The sequence below is a fragment of the Theileria annulata genome, chromosome 2 (genome assembly GCF_000003225.4).
Source record: "Theileria annulata chromosome 2, complete sequence, *** SEQUENCING IN PROGRESS ***".
In the NCBI taxonomy this organism is placed as follows: Eukaryota; Apicomplexa; class Aconoidasida; order Piroplasmida; family Theileriidae; genus Theileria; species Theileria annulata.
This window is the reverse complement of record NC_011099.1, coordinates 1,323,966-1,335,797: the sequence shown is the minus strand read 5'-3', so window position 1 is coordinate 1,335,797 and position 11,832 is coordinate 1,323,966. Positions and strand designations below refer to the sequence as shown.

General features: G+C 34.9%; 6 protein-coding genes across 6 annotated transcripts, besides 3 other annotated features; 3 read left to right on the top strand and 3 right to left on the bottom strand.

Moving 5' to 3' along the window:
• Positions 1 to 542: 542 nt before the first annotated feature.
• TA12505 (uncharacterized protein) lies at positions 543 to 2,579 on the bottom strand (the record flags this gene model as incomplete). The annotated part of the gene is made up of 1 exon (XM_947308.1): positions 543 to 2,579. The coding sequence occupies one exon, from the start codon at positions 2,577 to 2,579 to the stop codon at positions 543 to 545; it is 2,037 nt and encodes a 678-aa protein (XP_952401.1).
• Positions 2,580 to 2,803: 224 nt separating this feature from the next.
• Positions 2,804 to 3,738, bottom strand: TA12510 (thymidylate kinase, putative; the record flags this gene model as incomplete). Its single annotated transcript, XM_947307.1, has 7 exons — positions 2,804 to 2,818; positions 2,925 to 2,960; positions 2,994 to 3,103; positions 3,138 to 3,370; positions 3,410 to 3,521; positions 3,565 to 3,647; positions 3,683 to 3,738. The coding sequence occupies 7 exons, from the start codon at positions 3,736 to 3,738 to the stop codon at positions 2,804 to 2,806; spliced, it is 645 nt and encodes a 214-aa protein (XP_952400.1).
• A 287-nt stretch (positions 3,739 to 4,025) lies between these two features.
• On the top strand, positions 4,026 to 5,799 carry TA12515 (cyclin-dependent protein kinase, PHO85 homologue, putative; the record flags this gene model as incomplete). Its single annotated transcript, XM_947306.1, has 4 exons — positions 4,026 to 4,900; positions 4,957 to 5,147; positions 5,260 to 5,393; positions 5,425 to 5,799. 4 exons carry the CDS (start codon positions 4,026 to 4,028, stop codon positions 5,797 to 5,799), a joined length of 1,575 nt encoding a protein of 524 aa, XP_952399.1.
• A 222-nt stretch (positions 5,800 to 6,021) lies between these two features.
• On the top strand, positions 6,022 to 7,782 carry TA12520 (uncharacterized protein; the record flags this gene model as incomplete). The annotated part of the gene is made up of 2 exons (XM_947305.1): positions 6,022 to 6,297; positions 6,337 to 7,782. The coding sequence occupies 2 exons, from the start codon at positions 6,022 to 6,024 to the stop codon at positions 7,780 to 7,782; spliced, it is 1,722 nt and encodes a 573-aa protein (XP_952398.1).
• A 117-nt stretch (positions 7,783 to 7,899) lies between these two features.
• Positions 7,900 to 10,797, bottom strand: TA12530 (glutaminyl-trna synthetase, putative; the record flags this gene model as incomplete). Its single annotated transcript, XM_947304.1, has 8 exons — positions 7,900 to 8,120; positions 8,151 to 8,375; positions 8,405 to 8,599; positions 8,861 to 9,254; positions 9,340 to 9,468; positions 9,500 to 9,632; positions 9,663 to 9,845; positions 9,875 to 10,797. The coding sequence occupies 8 exons, from the start codon at positions 10,795 to 10,797 to the stop codon at positions 7,900 to 7,902; spliced, it is 2,403 nt and encodes an 800-aa protein (XP_952397.1).
• Positions 8,406 to 8,474: a sequence feature (2 probable transmembrane helices predicted for TA12530 by TMHMM2.0 at aa 588-610 and 630-652).
• Positions 8,532 to 8,599: a sequence feature (2 probable transmembrane helices predicted for TA12530 by TMHMM2.0 at aa 588-610 and 630-652).
• Position 8,861, bottom strand, in TA12530: a sequence feature (2 probable transmembrane helices predicted for TA12530 by TMHMM2.0 at aa 588-610 and 630-652).
• A 544-nt stretch (positions 10,798 to 11,341) lies between the features above and the next one.
• On the top strand, positions 11,342 to 11,823 carry TA12535 (60S ribosomal protein L23, putative; the record flags this gene model as incomplete). Its single annotated transcript, XM_947303.1, has 3 exons — positions 11,342 to 11,351; positions 11,385 to 11,500; positions 11,530 to 11,823. The coding sequence occupies 3 exons, from the start codon at positions 11,342 to 11,344 to the stop codon at positions 11,821 to 11,823; spliced, it is 420 nt and encodes a 139-aa protein (XP_952396.1).
• Positions 11,824 to 11,832: the final 9 nt, after the last annotated feature.

Sequence of the window (11,832 nt, the reverse complement as noted above, 5' to 3'; positions counted from 1 at the left end):
TCAGGAGGAATTTTGAGCGAGCTTGGGATTGAATAGTAATTTTTCAATATCATATCTCAAGTGTGTTATATTATACCAAGGCTCACTTAAGCTATTCTTTCTAATCACATATGGTTTCCCATTCCTTAGAATTGCTAGGTATTTAGGATATGGAGCTTGGACCACTTGAGGAAACATTTTTAAATATTTTTTCTAAACTTTTTCTAATTTTCTAATAATTAGCTAGCCATGTCTAAACGGCACCCTAGACACCTATTAACAGCTAGCCAATTCAATATAAAATTTTAAAATTGTTAAACCAAGAGAAAATTTTGTCTTAAATATATGTAATTTTATTTAATCATCATATTAATTGGGTAAATTTTGTTTTTATTTTTATGTTTAGTCCCTAATTTACCCCTTAATATTTTGATAATATATTAAATATTCAGACTCTAGTAATTTAATTATATACAACATTATGGAAAGTAAATAATTTAAATAAATCATTATAAAGAGTATAAAGAAGTGATTATGTTGATTTTAAAATTGAGTGGAATATTTCAAGTCCTATTAAAAGAACCTAGACCGGTGTTTGGGTTGGGATTATATATAGCCAAGGCTGTGCCTGTTGATTTTTGCTGGTTACTACCAAACAAACTTGATCCGCCAGTACCGAAACTGGTACCAGTGTTTGTACAAAACCCAGAAGATGTACTGGTGTTGCCGAATAGGCCTGAAGTAGTACTTGAACTAAATCCTGTCCCAGTATTAGTTGCACCAAATGTTCCAGTATTTGTATTGCCAAATGCTGACCCAGTTGTGGTATTAGTTGATCCAAATAGCCCAGTGCCTGTAGTACCCGTGGTGCCAAAAGCGGAACTGGTATTTGTGCTACCGAATAAACCCGAACCAGTTGTTGTTCCAGTTGTCGATCCAAGGCCTGTGGTATTACCAAATAAACCCGAGCCAGTCGTACCAGTTGTTGATCCGAATAGACCAGTACCCGTGGTGCCTGTTTGAGTAGTTCCAAATAATCCTCCAGGCTGTGAAGTTCCAGTAGTTGAAGTATTTGATCCAAACAATCCAGTTCCAGAACTACCTGTATTCCCAAATCCTGTTCCAGTTGTTCCAGATGTACTACCAAACAAACCAGACCCAGTTGTAGTTCCAGTAGTTGTTCCTAGGCTAGTAGTAGAACCAAATAAACCGGTGCCGGTTGTTGTTCCGGTATTTGAACCAAATAACCCTCCGGGTTGTGTAGTTGCAGTTTGATTTGTAGTACTACCGAATAGCCCTGAACCTGTGATACCAGTAGTTGAACCGGGATCGGTTGTACTACCAAATAATCCAGTACCAGTTGTGGCACTAGTTGATCCAAGGCCAGTAGTAGCACCCAGCCCAGTACTGGCACCGAATAAACCAGAACCAGTATTACCAAATAGTCCTGTTGGTTGAGTAGTAACAGGTTGGGAACTACCAAATAAACCTCCAGGCTGTGAAGTTCCGGCGGTTGTTCCAAAGGGTGTAGTCAAATTTGAGGATCCAAATTGAGAAGTACCAAATAAAGAACTAGTATTAGGAGTAGCCATGTTAACGCCTTGAAGTGAAACATTTTGATTGGGAACAAAGTTTGTGAGTAAATCCTTGATGTTGTATCCGTAATCCTTTAGGTAAGGGAAGTTGGGGTCATTATATGAAGAGTTAAAGTTCCTGAGGTAACGAATCTGTTTCTTAACTTCTGAGTTCTGAGAAGTGTCGGGTTCTGGTGGTTTTGGTTTGTCAAGTCCTATTGCGTTTAGGAAATCTGACCTCAGAACACTTGGTTCATATGAAATTCCTGACCAAAGATGTGATTTTAAGTCCTTGTTAAGTGATTTTTCAGCCCTTTTCAAATGGTTTGACAGCATATCTCCTAGTGTTTTAATCCTAACTTTATGACTATTTAGAACCGATTCTATAAAGTTTGGTGCTTGAAACACGTCGATTTCCTTCAAAAGTTGAACCTCGTTTTGGATATACTCGACTTCGCTTCTGAACTGTCGTACTCTTTCGTACAATTCTCTTGACAACTGAACGTTAATATGGTTTGGTATTCTGAAAACTGAGGACATATCATTTGTTCCTCTCTTGTTAATTACATTTTCACACAATCTTCTTGACTTTATCGTCACTAGATTCTGTAGGTCTTGACACTTCAACCTTTCATTCAAATCTTCGTTTAACTTATCTTGTTGCAGGTTTATATCATTAAGTGATGTTTTTACATAATCGAATGTTGTTTGAAACTTCGAGTAAAGTTCATATAACTGTGATACCATCATGCTTACGTTGTTTAAATGTTGCTCCTGCGATGTCATTAGTACATCCGCCAGGTCAAAATGTCCCTTCCATTCTGGAATCAAGGTCGTGAGCTGGCGGACTGACGACCTGGAGTCAAGTACTTGCTGTTGTGGAAAGTTGCCTAAACCTACGTTTTGGTACCCTGGTGGGTTATTTAGTCCAGTTCCTGGGTTATTTAAAAAATTATATGTGCTGCCCAAAAATCCACCCCCGGTGTTGACTTGCGGATTCTGGTTCTGGTTAAACAGTGAAGACATTGTGGTCTATTGTTTTAAAAATAGTTTATCATAATTTTTGAAAATGTTTGAACATGAGTATGAAATGGTATAAAATACAGTTGTAACCCGGTCACATTAAAAACAATTAAAATAAATTATTAAAAATAATGTAAATTTAAATATGTATAATATGATACAAAAAATGTCAATATAATTAAAATATTCACAAAGGTATCGGGTGTGGGAATATAGTCGTTATATAATTAAAAAAATTGACACTAATTAAAAAATAAATCAATTGAGAATTATATTATACATGATTGATTTGCGAAACATATGTTAAAAGTGTAGGAAGGATAAACATTTGTTAGAAGGTTCAATTACCTTTTTTGCAATTGAATAGATTTTATGATGAATTTGCTAAACAGTTTATTAAAATATTAATTTTTAAACCTTTTGGTCATCATGTGCCTTTATGATATTCCAATATGAAAGGTTTCCGAATCTTTTGAAAACCTCATACACATTTTCCATGTGTTCGAGATTCTCATAGATTTCTGATCCTAAACCCATATTTTCACTCTTATGTAAATTTACCGAAATTTCCTCTTGCGGAAGAACATTCAGGAGCCAGATCCATGTAAAAAACTACATCAGGTTCTACTATTCCAGTATCAGGTATCAAACACCAATTGAAATCAAGTCCCTGTGGAAATACTTGATAAAATAATAAACGAACCTCTGCGCCAACAGAATATGCTATTCCTGAGAACGCATATCTATCAGTTATTACATGTGTGCCTGACTTTAACAACTTGATGATTCTATTCCTAAACATGTTTAAAGATTATAAATAGATTATAAAATACATGACTTCCCATCTATTTGCTGAAAATAGGAGATGGAGTGCCTGTTTTGGTATTGACTCGTCTCTATTTCTTAGATACTCCCTCAAGAGTTTTCCAGTAGGAGTTGTTTTATCTAAATAATTTACACACAATTTGAAAATAATATCAACTCTTACATGGAAAGGATAATACTTCATTTTTAATATTTTCCTCTGACAATTTTTGCGATAGTAAATTAATCTGCGTTGATTTTCCAGATCTAAAAGTGAATTTTATAAACATTAATAAAAGAACCTATCGATCCCTTCAAAGACAATTAATTTGCCTCTTAAAACAGTTTCCGACTCCATTAATTAATATATTCTCTGATATTAATATTTTTTCTAACCATGGGGAAGTGTTGAAACATTTATAATTAATTTATAATTAATTTGTGTACATTTAATTTATTTTAGTTTTTTGATTAATAAAAGATGATTTTACATGTTTTACAGCCATTTCACTCCCCAATATTCACTTTTTATCGTAATGTGTAACTTTTAGCTTTCCCTAATATTCACTAGCATCTCCTGAAATTATTTATAATTTGGCCAGAATCTAAAATTAATTTTAATTTTCATTTGGATTCTGGTGGAAAATGAGCAAAATTTCATTAAACAACTCACTTTCATCTAATTCAGGACTGCCTTATAATTTTGATAATCAACCACCAAAGAAAAACTCATTTAGCACAGTTCTTGATAGAGATGACCACATTTTTGATGATGCTGTAGATAATTACTTGAGTAAGTACGATAATTCGTCCAGCTATATCGACTCGTATGACCCGAATTGGTTCAGAATTGAGAGTAATTTAAAGGCTGCAAACATAGCAGACTTACTAACCTTTTCTAAGAAGATTGGAAAAGGTGTTTATGGTGATGTATTTTTATGTTATCTGAGAAATGAACCCTCAAAAAGGTTCGCAGTTAAAAGAGTCAAGCAGGCTACATTTCCAGTAATTAACATATTTGGACTCGAACAGAATACTATAAAGGAACTCCACGCCTTAAGATCGCTTAAAAGACCTCACACAAACATCGTAAGACTGTACGACTACTGTTCTGCAATTGAAAATTCACCAGTCCCTAACCCTCAACCAGGCCAGTCACCCTCAGAAACATCACTTGTGTTTTACCTAATATTTGAACTGTGTGATATGGACTTGAGTAATTTCATTAAGGAAAACAATGATAGATATAAAGATCACCAGATTGACTTAATAACTTGCGTGGTGAACCAGTCTAAGACGAACGACTTTAGAGTTCAGGATATTATCAACTACTCTCAAAATGTATATTTGAAGGAGAAGGTGAAGAACAACACTCAGAAAAAGGGAAAAATACCCTTACCAGGCCTTGAAGAGGACATTGCTAAGGTCATAATGTACCAAATTTTACAAGGCCTGGCTTATCTGCATTCCAATCGTATAATTCACAGGGATATTAAGCCTCAGAATATACTTCTTAAAAAGTCAATAGATGACTTTGACTCCTTTACAACCAACAAATCTCCACAAAAATGGTTAGTTTGACGCCAATAACTGATTATAGGCAAGTTAAAATCGCAGACCTCGGACTCTCAACTATTGTACCTGCTAGATACTTATCTTCAATGACTGAAGAGGTCATTACACTTCTGTACAGACCACCTGAACTTCTCCTCGGAGATTGCAAATACACTACTTCTGTTGATATCTGGTCAGCTGCCGTTACCGTAGGTTAGTCTTATAAATCCATATAAAAATATACTAGTTTAATATATTCAAATATTTTCTAGAGTGATATTCAAATATTGTACTTGATATTAAAAAGTAAGAAATGAATTTATAGGAGAATGCCTACTGGGGAAACCGATGTTTAGAGGAAGGACAGAGTTCAGTGTTTTGATGAGGATTATAAGCACGGTAGGATGTTCGCCGATATCGGAGGTGCAGAATTTGTCGAAACAGTTTAAGTACTTGACGGTAAGTGTCTGTTTCATTAAAAGGAGTTTAGGAGAGTATTCCTCATATTGAGAGAGACCCATACGATAGTCTGAGGAAGATATTCACTGACCATTTCGGAAGACAACTTATAAGCGAAACTGGACTTGACCTCTTCGTAAAAATGCTCAAATTTCTACCAAGTGATAGGATCACAGCCAAGGAGGCTCTGAAACACGCATGGTTCTCTGACGTCAGTAGGCTTCTGAAACCTTCCGTCGTCAAGAAATACCAAAGCAATGAGAATATCTTTCCCCGAGGATATAATGATATGATGCCTTTGACCTTCATGGGAAATGTCGAGGAGTTTAAGAAAAAAATCAGGAAAAAGCAAAGACTAGATACTGTTTCTGTTGACAGTTATGTAACTCAATTCACCTTCCCGTAATATTAATTTATTTTACCAACTTATTTTATTAACATAATCTCTAATAAATGGTTATTTAACAATTTTTTGTTTAAAAACCAATGTGTTGATGAAATAATTTGTCGGTCAATTTATGTGTTGGTAAGTTGTTTATGCACTCCATGAGCTTAACACTAGAACATAGATTTACTGCTAAACCAAATATATTAAATTACAACAAGTATAGATTTTGATTTATTTTTAATGGATTCTTCTAACACATCTGGCATTATAATGGAATCCACTTCGCCAAAGATGTCGAGAACCAACCAGATTAAAAACTCTCCAAATGGGCGGAGCTCACCCCAGCCGCTGAAATTCAGATCTTTTGACGCCTTCTATCAATATTACAGCAAAAAAAATACATATGAAGTATCTCAGCATAGGACACCTTTAACACAAAACCAAAATTCCAAAACCAAATCCTCAAATTCTAACAATAAACCAACAGATAACAACAATAAACTTGATAATAAATGTGTAAGTTTAATTTTACTTAGTTTTCACGTTGTTCTTTAGGGAGTTTCCCCTGAACCTTCAAAGCCGAAATTTACCTACACAACCGAGGACTATAATATTAAAGGCAGAGTGAAAAGGCTTTGCGAAATATTCCAAAAGGCACGAGACGACAATCATTACCGTGCCAAGCTTGAAAAGGTTATTTCAAATAATAAGCTTAATACAAAAAATAATGCTTCAAACACTTCCAAACATGAAACACAACCACAAAATGAGCCTGAAAATTGCCAGTACCAATCACAAATCTATATAAAGAGGGATCAGAATACCAGAACTAACACTGATTTACTACCTCTTAAGTTTTATCATGGCTCTGATTCATCATGCTTAGACCGCGAGGAAGTTATCTTCAACACTCCCTTGATGTTCCAAAGCCCTTCAGGCGAACTTGTCGATGAATACGATTACAGACCCGGATATCCCTCACCGAAGGCCGCTTCTCCTCTAAAATCCTCCCGCTATGTTTCTGAGAAACGGGCTCCAACAATTGACGAAATCACCTCCATTCTTTCTGCTCAAAAGATTAGTCAAACTAATCCCCAAAATGAGTTCCCGGGCTATAACCGCCTCGACAAAAACGCCATCATAGATGACATTCTAAACAACTTCATGAACGACCCTGAGTTTTGCGACACTTTCTTCTCAAAACTCGAGACACTAAACCTCTACAATAATGCTAACACTTTGGAGTTTTCTAAACTAATTGACGAGCTCCAGTTCCTAGTCGAAAATGACAACAACATTGATAATCTCACCAAGCTCGACTCTGTCGACCATAAGGACTTTGAATGGTTCTTCAACCAGCCTAAAGTCTTTGACTTTAATGCTCAGGATCAGACCAATGCAGTTGACCTCAAACCTCATCTCTTTGAGAATGAAACTAACATTACATCTTCTACCTCCACTGAGTTTAATCTTCTTCTTGAGCAGTCTTCTTCAGATTCTTTGGAATCCATCTCTAACACTTGTCAACCTTATGACAGTATTGACTCTAATAATGGAGAACAAATCCCAGTTGAAGACCCTAAAGCAGTTGAGGATTCTAATTCAGTTGATGAACTTGGAACTGTTGAACTTAATGTAGTTGAAGGGCCTAAAACTGTTGAAGATTCTAACACTGAACAACCTAATGCAGTTGAAGAAGCTAAAACCGAAAAACTTAATGCAGCTAATGACCCTAATGAGGTGATGGATCCTAATGCAGTTGTTGACTCTAGCACTGAAGATCCTGATACTCAAGAACCTAATGCAGTTGATTCTAGCACTGAAGAGTGTAAAAATACTGAAAATAACCAAGTGGAAGAATCAGAGTCTGTTCCAGAGGTTGGAAGCGAGTTTAGGGAGGAAAATCAACCTGACTTCTCCGACTTCGACAAGTTCAACCTTGACACTGCATTCAACACTCACCTCAGCAAACACTTTGACTGGATCAACACTAACAATTAGCGTTGTTAATATTATAATTCTAGTCACTGATTCATAGTAGTTAATTTTTCAACTCATGAATATATAATACTAACACATAGATGATGATAGTATATTAGTAGGAGTATATTGGTGGAATTAGTTATATTTGAATTTCTTGAAGTATACAACGGTGGAAGTTAGGGACATCGGGAGCGGTAGCAATTTGTATAAAATCTGAAGATTAAAGCTAAAGTTGTAACGATTAGGCATGGGCGAAGGGAATGTTTTGAACCTGTCGGTGTGCTTAAGAAATTTTAAAGATGAATTGAGAAGTAAAACCTCAGAAACTGATTGGAGAGGATAGAGAAACATGAACACTGAACAAAAATATAAAAATGAAAACATACGCTTGTAGTAAATCCATTCTAGGAACTCATTCTTGTTCTCTGTAAAGGAATTGTACCTGGTGAGAGTCTCCATTAAATTCAAAAGAGTCCAAATTGATAAGTTTACAGTTGCCCAGCGATAGTTATCGTGCCCCTTTAATAGCTTGAAAGTTACATAATACATCAGAAAGCCCTTTAAATGATGGTACAGCTCAGATAAAAATAAACTTTTGGAAGATTTACGGTCTGAAACGAAATGATGTGTGAGAATTTACCTAAAAAGTATAAAATATTAAGTGAGTTTAGAAGAGTTGCGGTTTTGACTGCATAGCCTACAAAGTTCCACATATCAACTTTGTGTAGTAGTCCGAAGTCAAATTTTAAGCCTTTTCTAGTTTGGCTGTACAGGTGGTAAGCCATTAAGGCTTCTACGTACAACCATGCGAATAACACCAAAGTGTTATAAAAAACTAAAAGTTTTTTGAAAATACAACCGCAATTTTTCTTAAGATTCGCCATTGTAAATATATACTAATAATTTAATGTGTTACTCTGGCCACACAACTAATACATCACATATTTCAAAATAACACATTAATAAATATATTGTACATTATAGTGTAAGTATTTAATTCAAGATTTTGGTGAGCCTTTTTTGGCCTTCCTGGCTTCCATTGCCTCCAATCTCTTCTTTTTCTCCAACTCTTTATGAAGTTGGGATTCCTTGTTACTAGCAAAGGAATCCACAAGTGATATCGTTAAGTTAAAAATATGTTCATTATCTGTACTGTCTGGATCCTTCGTAAAATACCCCGTCCTCTCAAATTGAATCGGTTCTCCAACCTTCAGTAGCGTTGCAGTCTTTTCAACCATTCCTTTGTATACTTTAAGTGATTCCTTATTAACATTTTCTAACCACCCGAATTCACCTTCAGTTCCTTCCTTTGGGTCAGGCTTTGTAAACAGCCTTGAATACCATCTAAAGGTCGCAGCCGACCAGTCATTTGATCCTAGCCAGTGTATTGTCGCCTTTACTTTCCTACTTTTATCTTCCAGTTTCCCACCCTTCGTCTTTGGATCATATTCACACACTAATTTCTCCACAACTTCTCCATTCTTCACTACCTATACAATATTTACATTGACAATATTTATATTTATGTTTAAAGTTATAAATATTAAATTAAACTAATGTTATTTTAATTAGAACCTTGACGCATTTGATCCAATAAGTATAAAAAAGTCTGACTTCATTTCCTTCGTACAATCGGTAAAAATCTGCTGAAGGTGACTCTGAAAAGTCTTTCCGATCAACATAAATCCGCTTTGAAAATGTTAACTATAATTAAAGATTAATGTTATACAATTACCTTCCGGTTATAATTTGGGTTATTGCATGGAACTTCAACTGTTTCACTAAATGACTCGTCCACATTTTCAATTTCAACCAAAAGAGGATCAAGAACTGCGAAAAATCTGGTCGAAACCTTGTTCAAATCCTCTCTAAAGCACTATAAAACTCAATTAACATACCTGATGCAGTTTTCCAGGAGCTCAATTTGGATCATATTTTCCCTTTTAGCTACTCCAATCTTGTTACAAAAGTTCCTAATTGACTCCGGAGTGCATCCTCTTCTTCTAAGGCCTGAAATTGTTGGCATTCTCGGGTCATCCCACCCGGAAACAATTTTACTATTCACCAAGTGTAACAAGAGCCTAACCAACATAAAATAATGTAAAATTACCTTTTACTCATAACGCAATATGAAAGATTAAGCCTTGCAAACTCAATTTGTCTTGTTTTGAGAATTCCCAGTTGTTCCTGAAACCAGTCATACAGTGGCCTGTGTAACTCAAACTCAGTGGTACAAATCGAATGAGTTATACATTCAATGCTGTCAGATTGTCCGTGTACAAAGTCGTACATTGGATATATAATCCATTTATTGCCTGTATTTGGGTGTTCAGTCCTAATTATACGGTACATAATTGGGTCTCTCATATTCATATTACTTGATTTCATATCAATTTTCGCTCTTAAAACGCATTTTCCATCTGGGAATTCTCCATTTTTCATCTTTTCAAACAGCTCCAAGTTCTCCTCAACTGTTCTATTTCTATATGGTGAGTCTGTTCCTGGTACTGTTAATGAGCCTCTGGATTCTCTTATTTCTTCTACTGACTGGTCATCTACATATGCTAGTCCTTTTCTTATCAACACCAACGCCCACTCGTACAGTTTATCAAAGTAATTTGATGCATAGTATAAATGTTCTCCCCAATCATAACCAAGCCATTTTACATCATTTTTTATCGACTCGATGTACATTACTTCTTCGCTCATTGGGTTTGTATCGTCAAATCTTAGGTGAGTTCTTCCACCGAACTTTTTTGGTAGTTCAAAATTTAAACAAATAGACTTTGCATGTCCAATGTGCAAAAATCCGTTTGGTTCTGGTGGGAAACGTGTCACAATTTCCTTATGTTTTCCTGATTTGATATCATCTTCCACTATTTGGAGTATAAAATTAGTCTGGTCCTTTGGGCTATTAATGCTAAACTTTTCCATTTTACTGGAAATAGCTTCCGTGCTATTTAAATTACTAGACATTCTGATATTACAAATTCTAATCCTGTTAAAAATAGCAGAAGTGACTTTTATTAGCATAAATATCAATTTTGGGGAATGGGCACATGTATAATTACAAAATCAAACTGAAATTACAAAAACTGACAAAGTTATAGAAAAATTCTTAAAATAACAAGATAAAAGTTATTATCATTATTGCATATTATAACTGGTACAAAAATAATTATTTAAAGATGATTAATACACATATAATAAATATTATGGAACAAAAATATTACAATAATCATAAAAATATTATATTTTACTTATTATATATATTAATATGATGGTTTGATTTTATGTGGAAATGCTAATGTGTAAAATCTAAGTTATAATTTAATCGAATGTTTTGTTCGCTCTTTTTACCATAAATATCAATTCTTTTATTGATTTGGTATTAATTTATCTAACCTTCTTAAAATAAGTATTTGTTAACTCTCCAAGTTTATACTTTTATTTATCCCCCCAGATTCCATCAGTTACTAAAATATAATTTTATTATATTATATTCATATACCAGACCACAATTTATATTTTATTTAATTAATCTTTTAATATAAACTATTGATTTATCAAAGCTTAAATGAAGAGAGGTAGTTTTATATAATAACCTGAATATTATTTAGGCCGTGGTGGTTCTGGTGGAAATAAACTCAGAGTTACCTTGGGTTTACCAGTAGGGGCCCTAATTAACTGCTGTGATAACTCCGGAGGTAAAAATTTGTATCTTATTGCTGTTAAGGTATGGTTACATAAATTATTATTCTTTAGGGAACTGGAGCCTGTCTCAACAGACTCCCATCCGCATCAGTTGGAGATATGGTATTGGCAACTGTAAAGAAGGGAAGGCCTGACCTTAGGAAGAAGGTTTTGCCTGCAGTTATCGTTCGCCAGAGGAAGGCCTGGAGACGCAGGGAGGGTTACTTCATCTACTTTGAGGATAACGCTGGAGTCATCGTGAACCCTAAGGGTGAAATGAAAGGCTCTGCCATTAATGGTCCTGTAGCTAAGGAGTGTGCTGAACTCTGGCCTAAAATCTCAGCTGCAGCACCTTCAATCGTTTAATAGCATATT